The sequence below is a fragment of the Apteryx mantelli genome, chromosome Z (genome assembly GCF_036417845.1).
Source record: "Apteryx mantelli isolate bAptMan1 chromosome Z, bAptMan1.hap1, whole genome shotgun sequence".
In the NCBI taxonomy this organism is placed as follows: Eukaryota; Metazoa; Chordata; class Aves; order Apterygiformes; family Apterygidae; genus Apteryx; species Apteryx mantelli.
In genome coordinates this window covers 71381124-71399744 of record NC_090020.1, presented here as the reverse complement: position 1 = coordinate 71399744, position 18621 = coordinate 71381124, and the positions used below count along the sequence as shown (strand labels likewise).

The window sequence follows — 18621 nt, the reverse complement described above, 5'->3', positions numbered from 1 at the left end:
AAAATCTGCAGACAAATCCCCAGGGACCAAGAAATGTTTGAGCAGGGCAAAGCAGTTAGGAATAGGAAACATCTACAAGTTCATTAACTCTTTTGTTTTCTAATTCTTTCAAACTGTGCTGATACTGAAGCAAGTTAAACTGAATTAGATGCATTTTTGACAGTCTGTTCAGTTAAATTATTTTTCTACATCCTATTAATGTAGAATACCCAGATAATAATAGCAACCAGTAAAAATAATTTTTGCACCCTAACTGTGGTGGGAAGATGATTTGTTAGGGGAAAATGGAGAGAGTCAGTATACAGTCCTCGAGGCAGCCTGTTTGGTAGGAGAAAGCAAGTGTCAAGTGATTGTGGCTCTGGCTTTTCCGTCTTCTGCTGAGGCACAGTGTGTACAGGTTGTGGGTCGAGCTCCTCTCACTTCTACTGACCTGACTCATAACATCCCCATTGGCGTTGTAGACCCTAATTCCCAGGGCCTGAGAAGCACACCACATAGCTGAAACGTGTGGCTGAAACCTTCAGCCAGGCAGCTTCTGTATGAAATCCGTGCTCGGGGCAGGCAATGCTTTTTGACCTTTCTTTGCTCCTCACAAACACATGTGTGCCTGGTCAGTCTTTTCCTTTTGGTCTCCTGCCCTGCACTTAGACCTCAAATGCTTTGGGGCTCAGCCTCTTTCTTGCTCTGTCTGTGCAGCAGTCAGCCCCATGGGAGCTCTGTGCTAAAACCAGGGCTCCGTAGGGCTCCGTGGATGCTCTAGGGCTCTTTTATTCTCTGAGGAGGACAAACTTTCAGCAATGCAACCTAAAGAAGCAGCAAGCTGGGATGCAAAACTGCAGAGAGAGGAGCGCTTTGCTGAACACCTCGTGGCAGTCCCACAGCTCGGGTTGCTTTACTAAATATGCTCTGAGGATCTCCACTGATTTCAGCAGTGCAGGAAGAAGCCAGAGTTATATCTGCAGCTAGGTAGGAACAAGGAAAATGTATACGGGCGCTAACAGCAATATAAGGGGATCTCCTCCACTCAAGCTTTAGTGATGATACAGTTCATGTGTTGGAGCCACGTCTAAGAAATAGTTACAGCTGACTTTGCTGTGCTGCTTGTTCCGCTCTGCTCTGAGCCTGGGGAATCCAGCCGGGGCTCCATAGGGAGTAGCTGCTGTCCAGTCCTTCCTCTTGGGAGATCATCGCTCCATGTTGTCATTTTCTTCTTTTTGCATGGGTAGATAACAAAAACCTCCCTCTATAAATTAGCATGGCTAGCGGCTGACAGCAAACAGGAGAATATTTGTCCCACCTCTTGCTATCACAAAGTGGGAGGGATTATATCTGCAGTGGGGGACTGAAGGCTTCTTAGCATTTCTCCAAATATTTGTCAGTCATTTGGGCTTGCATTCTGGGTGATGTGAGGTTGCTCCTGGTCAGAATGGGAAAAACGTCAGGGAGGTGCATTGTAGCGTTTTTTTGTCCCTGGCAGTAATGAGCAGTGTTACTGAAACCTCTCTGCTAATTAGCTAGGAACGTTGATGCATTTTATTACCCTTTTTGTGGTAAACTGAGAAAAAGAAGGGGAACATATGCCCCCACATTACAGCACTAGCCAAATATATATTTATTCTAGAAAGCAGCTCCTGCAGATCAGCATTTGCAATGCTTGGGTGACAACATACCTGCAGTTTTTCCTATTTACTGAAAATTTCAAATCAACTTCCATTTTATTTAATAACAAGCAGTTTTGTGAGAAGTGGAATACCTGAGGCCTGAATTCCTGCAGCTTTCATTTGTAGTTCTCTCCAGTGCCGATTCTTGAGTCTCTAGTGATGCAGGTGAACTCACACAACCAGTTTTATGCCAGCAAGAGCCAGAAGCTGGGCTTCTACTCCTGTAACCATCTGTTGATCTGCCCAAGTTCTTCAGCAAACTTACTGTCTCCCATGTAATTAGGTCTTTGTCAGTTTTGCCTGAAATTGGACAGGAGTAAAAGCGTGTTGCGGGGGAAAAGACAGACAGATAGTTATTCTGATAGTGGAAGTATGAGTTTTCTGGGAAACCTGGTATCCAGGAGGCTTTCCCTGGGCTACTGACATTTGCTCATTCTACTTCTATCATCTCTCTAGTTTGGTGCAGGGCCATTTGCTAAACTACATCAGGGAGAAGAGGAGAAAAGTCCTGTTTGGACTTTTGACTGTCTAACAAGGTTTGAGCTCTAAGAGAAGATTTTCCAGTGACTGCAAGTGTGATGCTGACCCCTCCTGAGGGGTAGTTCAATGTCCAGCAGTAAAGTTGAATTCGTGAAGTACTCTTTTCCTACTGAGATGCTAATTTGGGGCACTATTCTTTGCTCAGCTTCATCCTTTCATAAAATAGGTAGAAACACACTGTCTTTGAGAACTCTTTCAGTCTGTCACGTTTTTTGAAGTCCCCAAGGGGGTCAGAGATTGCAGACTGAATTAAAATGTCATTCTGTGGAATGACACAGCCAGATGTGTTTTCCTCAGAAAGTGGGGAGAGAATAAAAAATGGAAGCAAAGCAATAGTAGAACGTGCAAAAATTGGAGGTAACGTCAGCCTTTTGGTATCCAGAATAATACTTGTTACATTTCCAAGGGTGATGCAAAACTAACCCACCTGTACTCTTGGTTAGACAAACTCACTCCTTGAATGTGACCTTTCAACTTACAGTGCACTTATTCCTCCCTAAATGCATTGCTTCCTGCCCTGGGTTAATTTGCAGTGACTTTTGGATTCCTTTTGAGAAGACATAAATGCAAACACTTGAGAACAGTCCTAGAATGAGTTCTCAGGGAATTGGAAGATGGACACGTGTCACTTCAGCTTGAAGATCAGTTTACCTAGAATGTTCAAGACGGCATTAATATAACTGGATCTGTTTCCAAAGGACTTGCAAAGGTAGTTCCTCTCATGCGGTCTTGCTTAGAAACAGATCTTCAAAGGATTTTGTTCCCTTAAATGAGATCTTTTAAGAGTTTAAGGGACCTTCAAGTTTAACTTGCTGTTTAACTTTACAGCAAGTTAAAGACCTAACAGTTCAACTTAAAGACAGCCTGGCTAGTTTCCTAGAGTCTACAGGGCTTTTCACCCTTGCATCTCCATTCGTGTTTTGAAGAGTGAGCGGCAGATGTCTGGGTACAAATGGATCCTTTCTAAACACTTCAAAGTGATCGGGCTGATGGAAGCCTGTCCTTGGCATCTTTGCCAGAGCAACAGGAAGCCGGACAAGACGCATGGCCTGACTGTCTCCGGGCAGGGCTCTTCCCTCACGATCAACCTTTGCCTTTGACAGGCACACTCGGCTTGAAGCTGCAGCCTTTGCTGGCTTCAGAGCATGCGAGAAGCTTGGACGCAGAGCTTGGGTGCTCAGCACTCTTGCGCGCGTTTGTCTCTCCAGGGAGAGCCTCTGCAAAGGTGAGGAGCAGCCTTGCCTCTATTTACGGAGAGCTCACCGGCCATGATGGGCTAGAGTCTGTGTTAGGAAACTCTCATTCATCTTTCTTTTAAATAAAAGCCAGTGAAGGTCAATGCTGCATGCCAGATTATTTAGGTTGGAGCTTGCAGGATTTTGACCAAGAGGCTCCTGTGTTTGAGGCCAGCATCCCAGAGACCAGGCTTTTCTTTCGTTCTCTCCCTTGAAACTCACAAATCAGCTGTATAAAACAGCATATTTGGAAAAAATTACTTTTTTGTTCCAACCATCTCCATTTACCAAGTTCTCCCTATTCTTCATTACTAGCCAATGAGTGCTCTGAGATTTAGTAAAACAGTTTTAATAGGTGTGTGAAGATGATTTGCAAATTTTTTTTCTGTCAGTCTGCACTTACTTCAGGCTTAACCATGTAATCTGCAGAATGTGCCGCTGCTGCAATCAGAACACTTTTGTTATTAAAAAAGAGGGGAATTTAACTGCTAATTGCACACACAGACACACAGAAGTTCTGCAGTGTGCATCTCACATGCAATTTAGATTAAATCGGCAGATAAATATGATAACAGGCTGCTTTTTATTGAACCAACAAACAAGACAACTCTGTCTTTAGGAGCTGACGGCAAAGCTGTGTAAGCAGTCGGCACTGACTGGGCAAACATTTACCTGCGGTGACAGAAAATTCTGAGCACGCCTCCAGAAACTCTACATGGGAGAGAGTGCTGTTTATTGTTACCTTGGACATGTCTTTCCACTCTGGAGAATATTTCTTTGTAGCCAACTTTATTTCTCCCTGGTGTTAGAATTGTTATTGCCAACTGGAACAGTGGGAGAGGCGCCAGCAAGACCTGCCCTGGCTTTGGGCTCAACCACAGGTTTGGGCTGTCTACAGGTTGAAGCCCAGGGGCTCTTGCTGAAGGTTCAGGCTAATTGTCTGCTGTGTGATGGTCCTAGGTGTATTGCTGAGTACCACAAGAAGATCTTCTGCTGTCTTTAAATTCATATGGGCGTGGGGAGTCTCCACCCCACCAGTGTTAGACACTGGTCTTTGAAAAATCCCTCCTTTCTCGCTGATTACAGAGGAGACCAGCCAGCTTATGGCTACATTCCTCGATAGAAATGCTCATGTTAGAGAGCTCTTTGGTGGGACATCTGGTACCATTCATTACCATTAAGGTGGTGTTTCTGTTTAGAGCATAGGAGATCTGAGCTGGCTGAGAATCAGTTCTCAGCTCTGCTGCTAACTTCCCGTGTGATCATGGGAAAATCAGTGTCTCTTCAAGCTTTGAGTCCTCATTGATAAAATAAGACAATGACAATAAGGTTTCTGCCATTCGCCAGAGGCCCTGGTCCTACAGAGACTTACTTAAGAGCAGGAATAGTCCCACAGGAGGTAAATCAATGCTTAGGCAATTCAGTGTTTGGAGCTTTAGGCTGCAAACCCTCCCGGAAAAGGGGATGTTATCTGTTATCTGTTTGTACAGTACCCTGCACAACGAGGCTCCCGTTTGAGTTGGGAGCCTGGATACTGCTGTTGTACAACAGTCTGTAAGTAGGAAAGAGAATTGCTGTCTTTGTAGGGAAATCATCTTCCAGCTGCAAGGGAAGCTGCTGCCTTTATTTTCGTACTGTTCCTCTCCTGAAACTGTCCCTGGTGCCCGGTTTGTTCACAACCGCTACAGAATGGGTTCCTCTTCAGAGGCAGAGTTCCTGCCTGGCTGCTGGCGTGTAACAGGGGAAGCACAGGTTTCCAGATATCTCTGCACATTTCTCCCTGTATGTAACCTCTTGGGCTGTGTACCCATGTCACTTATCTAAAAAATAAAAATAAAAAAATCCTTCCCTGCTTTCTTCCGTCTCTGCTCTGCTGCCGTGTCCTCTTTCCCTGACACCTGGCCTGTGGCTATCAGAAAGCGCTGCTGGTCCCTGAATGGCTGGCTGAATGAGTGTGTACACTGATTTCAACAAGATTTCCAGAAAGCATGCCCAGTCAGTGAGACGGCTTATTCTGTGAGGAGGCAAGTGAAAGGGAACAAAAATACTCTGGCAAGCCCAGAAACGGGAGAGTACATTGCCATGAAAGCCAGCAGGCTGCTCCCTGCATGCCTGATCCTGGCCAGGATTTAGGCAGATCTGAAATACCGTGACACTGAACATACGAGCAGTATCCTTCCGTCTGTGACTCACCACCTAGAGTCCAGATGTGCCCAGCAACCCAACTGCTGAACTACCCAATTCTAGCTTTTCTTTAGCACAAGGTCAGTGCAACGTTAGCCTATTTTCTGCGTCCCAAAATGCTCAAGGATTTTTTTCCCTTGTTAGCATTAATAGTAACCTTTGAAGGCAGAGAAAGAGGATCAGAAAGACTGGCAAATGCACAGGATCAATTTTGCCTATCCTACCTGAGCTCCTGGACCAGGAGCAAGGTGATAGAAAGCAAGGGCTGAAGCTCCTATAGCTCCTCTGAGAGAACCGCACCAGTGCGTCTGTCAGTGCTGCTGTCCCACACGTGGAGCAATGCCATCCGTTGCACAGCAGTCGGGAGAACCGTCTCTGTTCCCTGACTTTGCTGGGTGATGTCCTGTCAGCCTCACCGTGAGCCCAGTCCCTGTCTTTGTGGCCCCTTTAGCTGTGCTCCTGCCTGCCGGCTCAGCTGCTGGAGAAGCCATTCAGAGGCGACCAGGAACGTCGGGCTACATCGCTACCAGCCAGCCCTGGGATCAAACACGGTTCCTGTTTTGTAAGCTAAAATAATTGTTTTAACCTGCCCAAAATAAGCCAGAGTAGGTAACACACATTCCAGTTACCAGAACCAGATCTTGCTCTGCTGTGTACTGCTGTGCCAACTCTTTACTTTGCCCTACCTGGTTTAGAGTTGTCCGAAATACTAACTGACAGATTGTATGCATTTTGGTTATAAAAAAAGGTTTTAGACTCTAAAAGTTGAATGTTTGCCTGATCCCTCATTTTAAGCTGCTTAAATGACAAAACGGGATTTTCAGGCACTATGCGTCATGTTACAACATATTGTCCCTTTTCCAGGCCTGGTAACAAGACAGTGATCTGGCCAAAGAGCTTTTTAAATTACTCTTAAATGAAAGCATTCCTCACCCCATGGCACTTACTATCACTTTAATACGGTTGAGCGCCATCCACTCCCCTTCATTCTTAGACACACACACGTGTGCACACACACACGCGCGCGCATGCGCGGAGGATCCCGAGTCTATCCTGTTAGCAGGAAAGAAAAGGTGCAAAAATAAGCTCCCTTTCTTGTTGCAAGAGAAAACTTGTAAAGTTCTTTTTTTTTTTTTATGCCACACAGGGCGAAGGGTGAAAGTCAAAGTGTGTGTGCACATACGTGACTGAGGGAGAAGAATCATAGGGAAAGCCAGCTCTGCCAGTGGTTTCTGGAGATGCTGCTCCACTGCAGGGATTTTTTTGTTGTTGTTTACTGTGATTAGCAGTTATCTCTGAAATCTTGCTTAAGCGATGAACCACTTGAACAAAAATAAGAGCCTTCTACTTCAAATACCATGTCTACCACAGCTCCATTTTATGCTTATTATTATTTTCTAAAACATCACAAAACAATAGAGATCTATGATTAAAGCAATGGCAGAAAGGTCCTGATGCGGGTTTGCAGGCTTCCTCATCACGAGGATCTCAATAGCGAGGAGGCAGGCAGTAAAACTCTGAGGCCCAAGTCGTGCCCATGAACTAGAGTCTGGAGGGGAATTCATGCTCATTTTAGACCTCTGACTTAATTCACCCAGCAGGAACTAGCAGCCTTCCAGCTCTCGTAGACTTGGGCATTTGTGGCAGAAGCAGGCTAAGAATTTACCTTTTCATTTGTCATTTTCAGCCTTTTTCATATTGACCTTTTAGAGGTGCAGACGCAGGTGTGTGTTTGCTGAGTAAACCATTGCCAGCCGTCTTTGCCGTTGCGCAGATTGCTCACGCTGTTAGTTACACGGCGCCTTACGCAAAGGGGCACTAACCTCCCTTGGGAGCACCGTATTCTACTGTAATACAAACAGAAAAAAATCCTAAGCCTAATGGGTAAACAGTAGAGACTACAGTGCTGATTTATTCAGCAAACCAAGTTATCTTTTTCGTTTTCCACCTTAAAGGTTCAAAATAGTTGAAGAAAATCAAGCTGTATTCATTTTTCCTGTCGACAGTTTCACCTGAAAATTAGTGTGTTGGAATTAGCACTTGTTTTCTATCATCTGGCCCTCAGTAATTATGTAGATGAATGAATGCTGCTGTGTTTGATTTGTCCCATTCCTATTAAATTGTGAAGCACTGTGCAAACATTAGAGGTTTTGAATGCTAAGTGGCAAGAAAGTCAAGGTGAGGCTTCTCTCCCTCTGTAGTCTTTCTTTCCTGTTTTTTTACAGACCTTTTCAAATTAAATTTAGCTATTAGAATATTTGTAGGTTTTAGTGCAACCTGTCTCAATACTTGAAATCCACAGGGTTAAAACATTTACCCACTGACCTGAGAAAAGAAAGCTGGGATTCTTAGGCCAAAATCACATTGAATTTATTAAATGTATAATATTTAATTTTTAAGTAATTCAGATTTGTGTGTGCTGGGACCCATGGTGAGGCCAATGTGCATGCACTCAGTGAGGGCTCCTGCCGTAGCTTTTGTGTGTCTGTGCAAAACACTGTTTGTAATCCCCAGCTTTCAGAATTCTGTTTCACCTCCCTCTGTTGATCAATTCCTATCTATTTTAAGGCCCTCTGTAGTTTTGGTGATTATGTTTTTAATTGTCTTTTCATCTGAGCTTGTCTGTCAATTAAAATATTTACTCCAAGAAACTCAGCTTTTCACTACTATTCTAGATGGGCTGTTTTCTTAGCTTAAGTTTGTACTTTTTTTTTAATCTATGTTTCTAAAACTGAATTTAAAAAAGAAATCTCAAACATAATATGGGAAAACTGAGCATGATATAATAAAAATTCATTGAAAAGTGGAGAATTCTGATAAAATAAAAATATTTCAATACTATTTAAAAGGTTATATTTCAGCCAGACTCGCTCATCAACTATGACAGCATGAGGAATGAATGCAGTCTTCAGTGAAAGACATCTAAGTGATGTTTTCAGAGAATACTGACACCCCTATCAAAATCTCTAATCTACAGGCATGGAGCAGAGGAACATATTTAAAGCTGGAAGTTACAAAGTAGAAAAAAAGGCAGAGCAGACAAAAAAAAAAAAAAGAAAGGCCCTAAGGACAGCATTTGTCAGCACACAATAATAACTTTGCCCAATTTATATACAAACATGACACAGCCTAGAAATACGGGGAAGGCGCTAATGCGTTACTGGGCGGCCTCTGAAGGAGGCTGCACGGCTTGGGAAAACGAGGGGATTTCAAGACCAGAGGAGATGCATCAGGACTAACCTTCAAACCAAAAACTTCTTCTGAGAAGAGTTGTGTGCTGAGCAGCCCTGCGCAGATGTGAAACTAGACTCTAACAGCAGCAGCTGAATGAAGAATTACAGTCTCGGGCTCCTGGCGCATTGAAGCCGCCCGGGTGCCTCGTTAAGGGCTAACAGCTGCGCTTGCTGCAGTAACTGGTTACCGCTGCCACAACCAATAAAACCTAGAGTGGTTTCACAGCACCGTCAGGGCTCGGGCTCTAGCAAAGGGAGTTCTGTAAGGAACAACTGAGGAGTGAAATGAAAGAATGGCTGCCCAGGGGCAATTCAGCATAAAAAACAGACCATGCGGATAGGAAAACTATAAAATCTACCTGAACTGGTAGCATATTCCAATTCATTCTGAGAAGAAACAGCTATGTATCAGATTCGGGGGGGGGGGGGGGGCTACAACTACTGCCTACAACAGGAAAAACGAGGAAAACCAGGGTCAAGGTAGAAACCTTGCAACAGCGAGGATTTTCAGGGTCTTTCTTCCTGGGTCTACCTGCAGGACTGTGGGAGTCCTGAAATCCCGTATTCAGCCTACCTTCATCTCTTCACTCTCCATCCTGCTAATAAAATGAAAAACCACCGGACAACACTGTTGTGTGTTTCAGGTGTGACCATGTTCAGAGAAAAAGGATTGTGGTCATGAGGTCATTTACCTGTGAGTTTCCCATTTTCTTTGCATTGCTTCCATCTGCTGCTTTCTGACCTTTCTATCCATTTCAGCTCAGCTGTGAAAATAATCTGCCGCACAATTAAAATCCCCATAGAAACAAGCTCTCAAGTTGATATATTCTCGACTGGATTATTCTGCAAAGGGTCAAACAACTTGTTAGATAGAGATTTATAACACTGATGATTCAGATAATTACCAGTTATGACCTTTTTCACTTCTGGAATGAACCTATCAATGATTCTTAGTGTTTCTCTGTTCAGTTCATGACAATATAGTCAAACTCCTCACTCAGACTGGTTTGTGGCATTTTCTTTATAACTATTGACCTGTTTACATACCAAAAATGACTTTCCCACATGACTGAGGAAAGGTACTTTGTAAATTATAAATTGGATTTTGCAAATCTGTGGTTTATTTTAAATTGGTCTGCAGCCTCTTTTCCTCACTACAGCAGTTAACATGTCCTAAAAATGCTGAATTGCTCTTAATGAGAACTGGGATATGTTGTTGCAGACTAATTTCACCATCTTTCAGTTTTATTGCTTGTAGGTTTATGCAGTTAGCTTTTTTTTTTTTTCAGGCTGTAAGTTGCTTGAGAAAGAGAAGAATCTGAAAATGTCTTTATTAGTTGATACAATGGCTGAGTATCAGCAAATACCTTTCTGTAAGACAGGAGAACAAGGAAAAATTTGAGTCACTGATCTCAACCCTGTCTTTTATTCTGAAGAAGTCCTGAGCCACTCGCAACCCAAACAGACAGAGGTACAGATGTACAGCACTGCCCTCCCCTGCCTCTGGGTAAGCACTGGACCTATTACAAGAACCCAGAATTTGAGGAGAGCCATGTCCTAGTCTGATGTCTTCCTCCTTGCCCCGGTCTAGAAGAGGTGGTGTTTTAGCCATGCATGATTCACAGGCTAGCTAGCCCTGGGGCTCCCCACTAGGATGTGTCCATCTCACAAAGTGCATTATTTTCCAGACACAGGCATCCAAATGACCAAACGCCAAGCTAAAATGAAATGAAAATAGAGACAGGAATATATCCCCCATCTTTTAGGAAGTCCATGAACAGAAATACATTAGAAACAGGCCTGAACTTCAGTGGTAGCTTTATAACATCATACTCCAGCACCATCTCTGGCTACGCAGCCACAGCTGCAGTCAGGGTGAGAGGAGGCCAGACCAAGCGAGGCTCCCCGTACCCAAGTTGCTCCAGGCTGAGCTTTGTGGCATTGTGAGGGGCCTCTTCTCTCCTCACCAACCTCCCTTTTCTGATTTTAGTTCTCCCTCTGCCCTAGCTCAGCGGACACACACTTCTATTCTACAGCTGAGAATGAGACCAGGCAAGCAGGAAGACTACTGAAATCTGAGCACGTCGCAGCAATATCTTGGGCAAGGGGAGCTACTCCTTTAGCATTGGGAAGGTGCCAGAAGAGCTGATGGTGGGGAAGAAGCAAAGCACATGTGATGGGTTTTAGTCTAGAAAATACGAGATGAAACTAGACAGAAGTGACTGACAAGCCAGGGTTTGTGATTATAGCTTTAAAGTTGATATTTTCAGGGATATTTATTGAACAAGACAACTTTCCCTGCTATCACCTTGCTGAGCTTGCTTTATTCTTGGACAGATCTAAGAGAATGTGTTAATTGCTCATACATCCAGATTTTTATCCAAAGGAGTAGGGAAAGGACTGTTTTGCAGGATATGAGCATCAGATCCAATTTATAGTCTTATTCACTCACCACCTAAACAGTTGGGATAGAATTTGTCCTAGAATTAATGTATACTGTCCGTAAGTGGTACCAGTGTGCTCCTTCTGTGGCTTGTTTTTATCTTTTGGGGTAACATATAAGTTTGCTTTTCACATTGTTTTTGCTCAGTTTATGCAAATGTTCTAATTCTCCTCCTGGCTGCAGTTTTTAACGCTTCTTCTTCTGATATATTTTTTTCCTCATTTATTAAAGTTTTCACTTCCATTTTCTACCTAACTACTTTCCAACCAACAGAACCAAAGGGAACATTTAGGAACATATCCAAAAAATAAAAATAATTGATATAGGCACCTACAAGAGAATTTGATTAATTTAGTCAACCTAAGTTTAAAACTGTGGTCTGGAAAATCCACTCTATACCTCACTGAGTTGCCTGGGCACCTCGCTGCTTGACCTTGCCTGTTCTGTAGGTGCCTTCAGATTTTCTTCTGAGCTTGCCAAGAAGCACCTGCCTTAATATAGGTAGGTACCTACTCCCTAGGGAATCCAGAAATGAGGGGAAGTGACTGGCTTAACACAGTTGATTTTGAAGTCGGTGTGTATCAAACAAAAACCATTCTTCAGAGCATAATTCAAGCCTTCCCAGTACTGGGTAAATGACCTACACACTACACAGTCTCCTACTCCTTCTTGACTTGCCCTTACAATTCTTTCTACAACATAACCCAATGTCACTAGGAGAAGCGCTCTCACCCAGCTGTCATGTGGTGGTTTAGGTGCTTTCCTGGGATAAGCTAGATGTGGTTTCAATCTTCCTGGACACAGTTAGGAACTGAAACTTGACAAACACTGTCCTCACTGGGTTATTATCTAGAAAGATGCGTCATTAACACTTTTTTTAAATTGACTGTGGTTGTGCCACTGCTGTGGTGAGAACTGCACAGGCTTGCCTCCCCAGTGAGATGCCTCAGCAGAGTTAGGCGGATGGACACCCAGCTTGTGAATCTCATACAGGCAGCAGCTCATGACAAACATGATGCTTCACATAAACCGAGTGCAGCTCTTCTGACTCTGCCCAACAGCAGTGTCAAAGCCTAGAATGCATTGCAGCGAGAGTGTAAACACCTGCCACACCTTTACACAAATTTACCAATTCCGGTCCAAATTGCATGCTCAGGAGACAGCTTTAAGAACATGGAAATAGGCCCTTTCATCACTTTGCAATCATCTAATTTGTCATTCACTAGGTCATTAATGGAATTTCTCTTCATGTGTCATCTAGTACTATTTTCAAACTGCAGCCACACACTAATATCAGTGATAAACATGTTAAATGCCATAATTTCTATAGCAGTTCTAATCAAAAGGTAAAAATGACTTTTCTAAAAGAACTACATTTGTAGTCCATTATTTGACCTGTTTGAAAAGCAAGTCATTAAAGAAAATGAATGTGATAATTATGTGTCAGATTGACCCAACACAGACATCAAGGACAGAAGTAGAAATGGAAAATCTGGTAGCTATCCCTCCACCTTAACCCAGGATCTTCAGGTTTTCTCCATGTTGAGGTGTAACATGACATGCTCATTTGCACACATACTAATTGTTTGATGTTCCTAATGGCAGAACAGAAAACCATTAAAAAAGGTAACAATGGACAAAACCTGGGATTTTGAATCTTTTTTTTTATTGATTGTTTTGCAAATACATAGAAGGACTTTGACAGAGCTTACAGTATAATTACATTTTATATAGTCCTTTCATTTTTTATTTCTCATGGGCAAAAGTCAATAAAATATAATGTGAAATAAGTCCAACATGATAATATGGCAGAATCACCACCTTTTCAGGACACAGTATCAGCTGTCCTCACCTTGTGAAGTGCTGTCAACCAGGGGATGATCTGTGTGCTATCACAACAAACCTTCATGCATACCATTTTTCTTACAGCCATGGAAGAGAAAGAGGATCAAAAATCTCTCATTATACCGATCATCACAACTACGGCTCACAGTACGCCTTTCAGCAGCTATGAACCACACTTGCTTCCACAGAAAGGGAAATCCTTCAGGAGTGTTTTAATTTCTAATCCTACTTTACAACCCTTAATGAAAAATGGAGTCACAGCTTCTTGCAGTTGGCTTGTGGGGACACCTGACATTTTCATGATAATACCAATATCCTACTACAATATAATGTTCCTAAGATAAAAAATTTGAGTGTGACATACAGATATTTGCACCGCTGTTGTATACTGAAAGAGCCTGTTCTTCTTTCTTCCCCAGTTTTCAGCACCATATTGACTTTTGTTGTCTTGCATTACACTGATACAAATAAGAGAAGACACAGAACTAAATATCCAGCACGTATGACAGTCTTCAAGTACTCTCCCACACTCTTGATCAAGTGTGATATCCAAGCTAAAGAGAAAAAATAACCTGTTGTACAGACCTTAGCTGGTTAATCCTCACAACATCCCTGTGAGGTAGGAAGCAAAACATCTCCTTTCACAGCTACAGGAAGTGAGGCAGAAAGTACATTTTTCAAGGCAATAAATGGAGAACCAGAAAAGCTGAAACTCAGGAGTTCTTGGCTCCTAATTCTTTACTCTGGAAACCAAGGAACTGAACTCCTAGACATTATCAGGTCATTAGTTTTTTTAATAGCCATAGTTTAATGACAACTATGGCTTCTGTGCGTATGCCAGCAAAGCATAATTCTATGGAAGAAGAAACATGTACCTGCTGCTACCCTTAGATACTCCTCCTGTACCTTACATACGCTGATAAATATATACTTTAATTAACTATTCAGTACTAAGAGTAATGTAACACAGGTAATTGCAATAGATCAACATTTAATTTCTTGATTTTCTTTAAGATTTCCCCACTTATGTAAATATATAGTTTTTTATCTGGATAAGTTGATATCAACTCCCTCTTTCCCCTTGCATAATATTCCCCCCCTAAAAACAGCATCCATTCTGAGTGCTCTCTTCTAGACCTCTGAATGATGATGAACAAGAATCCTCCTGGGATCCCATCCTTGCCCTTGGAGTAGCTCTTAACCCATCTGCAGCTCTGAAGGCAACGACAGGCACCTTTTGCTCAGTACAGCATCGCTGTACAGTTGTCAGTGAAATCTCACTATGGACTGAGTCAAAAGTCTCTTGGCTGCTCTATCCAAAACCAAAATTGTTTCATACTGGGCTACCATACAGTTACCTTTTGTTATATAGAGACTTTTAATCTGCAAAACCTCAGTGAGCAGAACTTAAGTCCAACTCTTAGATTATTCTATAGCAATAGAAATGGCCAAATTTTAAGAAAGTAACTTTTCTGGATGCAGTGAATACCATAGGAAATATACCTAAACAGACAAAACAGCTGAAAACCAAAACTAGGTAAAAAAATGTGCTAATCCTGGGTTAAGATATTCTGGAGCACTTTGATCAATGTAGGTTCAAATCCTACGTACAAATGAAATATTAACCAAATCAGCCCTTGCACAACACATTTCTTTCGCATGTGCCCAACACACTGGGTCTTGCCTACACATTCAGGCTATACAGTGGCCTACCACCCATTAGCATCACAGTACAGTTCAAGTCATACAACCTAGTATGGGAAGTACTTTGTACTAGTATAAAGGTGCTTACAAAGGCATTTTTCTTGCTCCTTTGTGGGAGGAAAGGTAACCTATTCTGGTATTGACAAGAGATTATCAAAGAAATGTTTAGAATAAGTCCAATTAAACAAAAGTAATCTCGCTAATCAAAACAGTTTTACTGCTGTAAAACTCATGTGTGCATCAAGACTAATTTTATACCTGTCCCATGAGGAAAAGTATTTCTTACTTTAGAATGAAAAAAATGCAGGACAAAGGCTGATTAACCTGCCCAAGGCCACAGAGGAGCTAGGTACTGCAGGAATTTCATATCTGGTTCCCTAGAAATGTGAACACAGTGAATATCTCATCCATCTAGCATTAGAATCCGCTTCTGTACTATATCTCAACACTGCTCATCACATAGGTATGATAGGCATATATGCATGTATATTTTACATATTTTTTCAGTTACTTAACATGCTCCAGTGCTGATGTCAGACATATGTCAAGAACTATTTTAACTAAAGTGCTTTAAGTGTTTCTATTCAGATGAATGATAAAACCATCGGACCTTTAAAGAACATTATATTTTAGTAATTGCAGATTTTCAGTCAACTCATGCTCTATACCGTGAGGATTCATTGTGCTGATCTGGGATGTGAGATCCAATATAGTCATAATTATGCTACTTATTTGCAAAAACAACAGTCACTTCATAATTAAGAACAAGAAAAGGGAGATCTTTACCATATATCAGAACCAGTATGAGAGAATAACTTTTCATTTTGATTGTCTCATGGCATGCATTCTAGTTATCATGAGTTTGGCTTCCAAAGACTTCAATTTTTTCTGATGCCTTGATCAGCAAGTGGTGCAAACTTATTGCTTTTACGCTCAACCAATCATATTTTCTTTGGAACAAATCTTTTAAGTGCCCAAATCACCTGATCCTCTCTGTAACACTGGAAGGACAGACCTCTCACCAAAAACAATCTTCATTTGCCTTTGAATGGAGGCTGGGGAGTAGAAGGATTATATCTAGAGAGTGACAGTGGTTCACATGGGACAACTATCAGTTGTCTGGACAGAGATGGGGCCTTTTATTTTCCTCCTTCAAACCAGCCCCATTCTAGCTTGTACCATTTAAATAGAAGAGGTCAGAGCTGGACTTTGGGAGGACTAGGCTTCTTAATGCCAGCACACAGACATTGTGGAAACAGCAGATACATTCAGGGTTAAGGACCCAGTTTCCACAGATATAAACAGTTTTGTCACCAACTCATTAAGAGGTCCAGGAAAGAGAAGTCCATATTCCAGCTGCCTCTCTATGGCTGCGTACATTTGTTATATGCCACTCCAGAAGAAACCCACAATTTTACAGGAGAATTAACATAGTAAGTGCTGTAGTTCCAGGGCAAAGGAGTGATTTGTAGGTTTAATGACATTAGCAAAAGCAGAGGCAATTATAAGTTTGCACAGGCATTTTCTGAATCTCTGTTTAAAAAATGTAGTCTTTGGCAGAGAGACTACAAGGCATTTTTTTTGACAATGTTCACTAACATTTTAATACAATGTTATTCAAAATTTAGGGAATAAATTCACCCTTCCATTAAAGTTGGTAAAGTTATATAAGTAAAAATACAATTTAGGCTGCTAGTCACAGCCTGACTACCTGGAAACTACTTACAAAGCCCTTAAAAAAAATAAAATAAAAAGTAAAATTGCAAAACAGACATCAGTTTCTCTTCACTGAGCTCCCATTTGGAGACAAGCCTTCTGGCAAGTCAAGCCCAATCTGTATTTCAGGTTTAAATCTGCCTCATTGGTATGAGTTTTGGCGAAACCTAGCAAAGAGGAGGGAAAAAAACACAACAGTTGGCATACAGATATAGCAATATAACCCACAGTTCACTTCTGCCTCTATCAACTATGTGCCACTGAAGATTAAAGACACTGTCTTTATTTAAACTGATATATTTGCAGTATTTCTGAGGTAAACACTCCCACCACTAAATTTTCTGATGCAGGAATACAAGATGCAGGTGATGCTAGTATCCAGCTTGTAAGCTTCATTTATTTAGATTTGGGTTATTGATTTAAGAATGCAAGCAGATTAAACTTGGACAGCTGAATCTGTATTTGCCCCTGCTAACTGCATGATCTTCTTAGAGGGCCCCAAATGCCAGAAAAGGGGATAGTTGAATGCAAATGAAGCAGCTCCTCAATTATACAGTGCACAGGATGGTGCATTAACATAACTCAAACAGGCTGTGACTTAGGTTAATGTGCTGGACCGTAAAAGGTTATATTTTGTGTATGGTGGGGCTGCACTTGCCACGAACAGCAATAGTACAGATAGCTGGAGACAGGCAACCGCTTCAGTCATCACCTTTTAATCCGCTTGTATTCACACACCAATGCCCAGAATGATGCAGAGGCAACAAAACAGATTATATTCAACACGTTATTGAATTGCCACTGCAGTAATAAAACAAACCTGCCAAGGAATCTTAAACTAATGACTTCTCTTCTTTGCTCAATAGCCAGGTTCATTCTGCTTCTCCTCCCCACACACCAGGCAATAGGATGCTGTCTGCCAATGGTGGGTCTACACAGAAGGAGTCAGCTGGGAACGTGTATATTAGCAGTGGATAGACAATCAACTCAAATGCAAGGGATACGACATGTAAAGTTCAATACTTTCAACTCAAACTAATAAATATTAAATTCATTTTTATTCCTTGTCTTCTTCCATTCATTTTCATGTCCGGACACATTTATGTACTGTATTCTTTTGGTTCTACACAGTAATCAAATCAATTAATGGTATTATAAGAAATCCAGCAGGCAAAATATAAAAGACAGTAAGTAAGCCTAAATAGGAAAATGGATGAGGAAAGAAGGTGTAAATAGAAACAAAACAGAGAAGACTTTGGAGTGAAAAGTAGCAATGGTTAACAATTGGTTGAACCTTGACTGCAGCTCTACACAAACACTCTGAAGAAAAGATCTCCACAAAAGATCCAGACCTCTTAAAATATCGCCTGTTCCCAGCCCTATTTAAATAGGTGTCTCAGGATGAAGAGCAGAAATAATTCATATGATCTTACTTGTTCAGGATGAAAGACAATTCCAGAGATACCTGGCTCCCAACTGATTAAGCGTCCCAGTGAAATATCACATAATGCATGCCTTCTGCCTCCTTACCCCATCTTTTTCACTTAATAGTACTGAACAAGCTAACTCACGAAAGAATGATATATAAGGGCCTTTCCAAGCACGAAAGCCTCTTTCTTTTAGAAGTATTGGTCTGTATTTCCTGTATGTTAGATTTCTAAGTTACCCTTCCTCCAGCCACAATACATCAACACTTAAAACAGCCCTTATGAGAACAGCCACTGAGAAGAAAAGCTTAGTTCATGAAGAATGTGTTTACTGTATCAAATGCTAATGAAATATTTTTGGTGGATGGAAACTGTTCATTGATTTTTCAAAGTTCTGTGGGGAACGGGATAATAAATAGATGCAACAGCTACGAGTGTAGAGGAGCTGGAGAAACTCCCCGAGTGTACAAACATTTTTGGATTAGTTCCAGCAGTGTTTCAACATTTCCAACTCAAAGTTGATGTGTGTCTCACTTAATGTGGGCTATTTCTGCCATCCTGAAGTAATATCCCTCACCCAGGAACGGTTCCATTGAAGTAAAGACAAAAACTGTAGGGCAAAAATAGCACCCT

General features: G+C 41.8%; 1 protein-coding gene across 1 annotated transcript in view; it reads right to left on the bottom strand.

The window, feature by feature from the left end:
* Positions 1-12940: 12940 nt before the first annotated feature.
* OXCT1 (3-oxoacid CoA-transferase 1) overlaps positions 12941-18621 on the bottom strand; it is an 83896-nt gene continuing 78215 nt past the window's right edge. Inside the window, exon 17 of the mRNA XM_067315660.1 lies at positions 12941-16728. Within this exon, the coding sequence (XP_067171761.1) occupies positions 16693-16728 (36 nt within the window). The 3' untranslated portion in view covers positions 12941-16692. The remainder of the gene's footprint in view (positions 16729-18621) is intronic.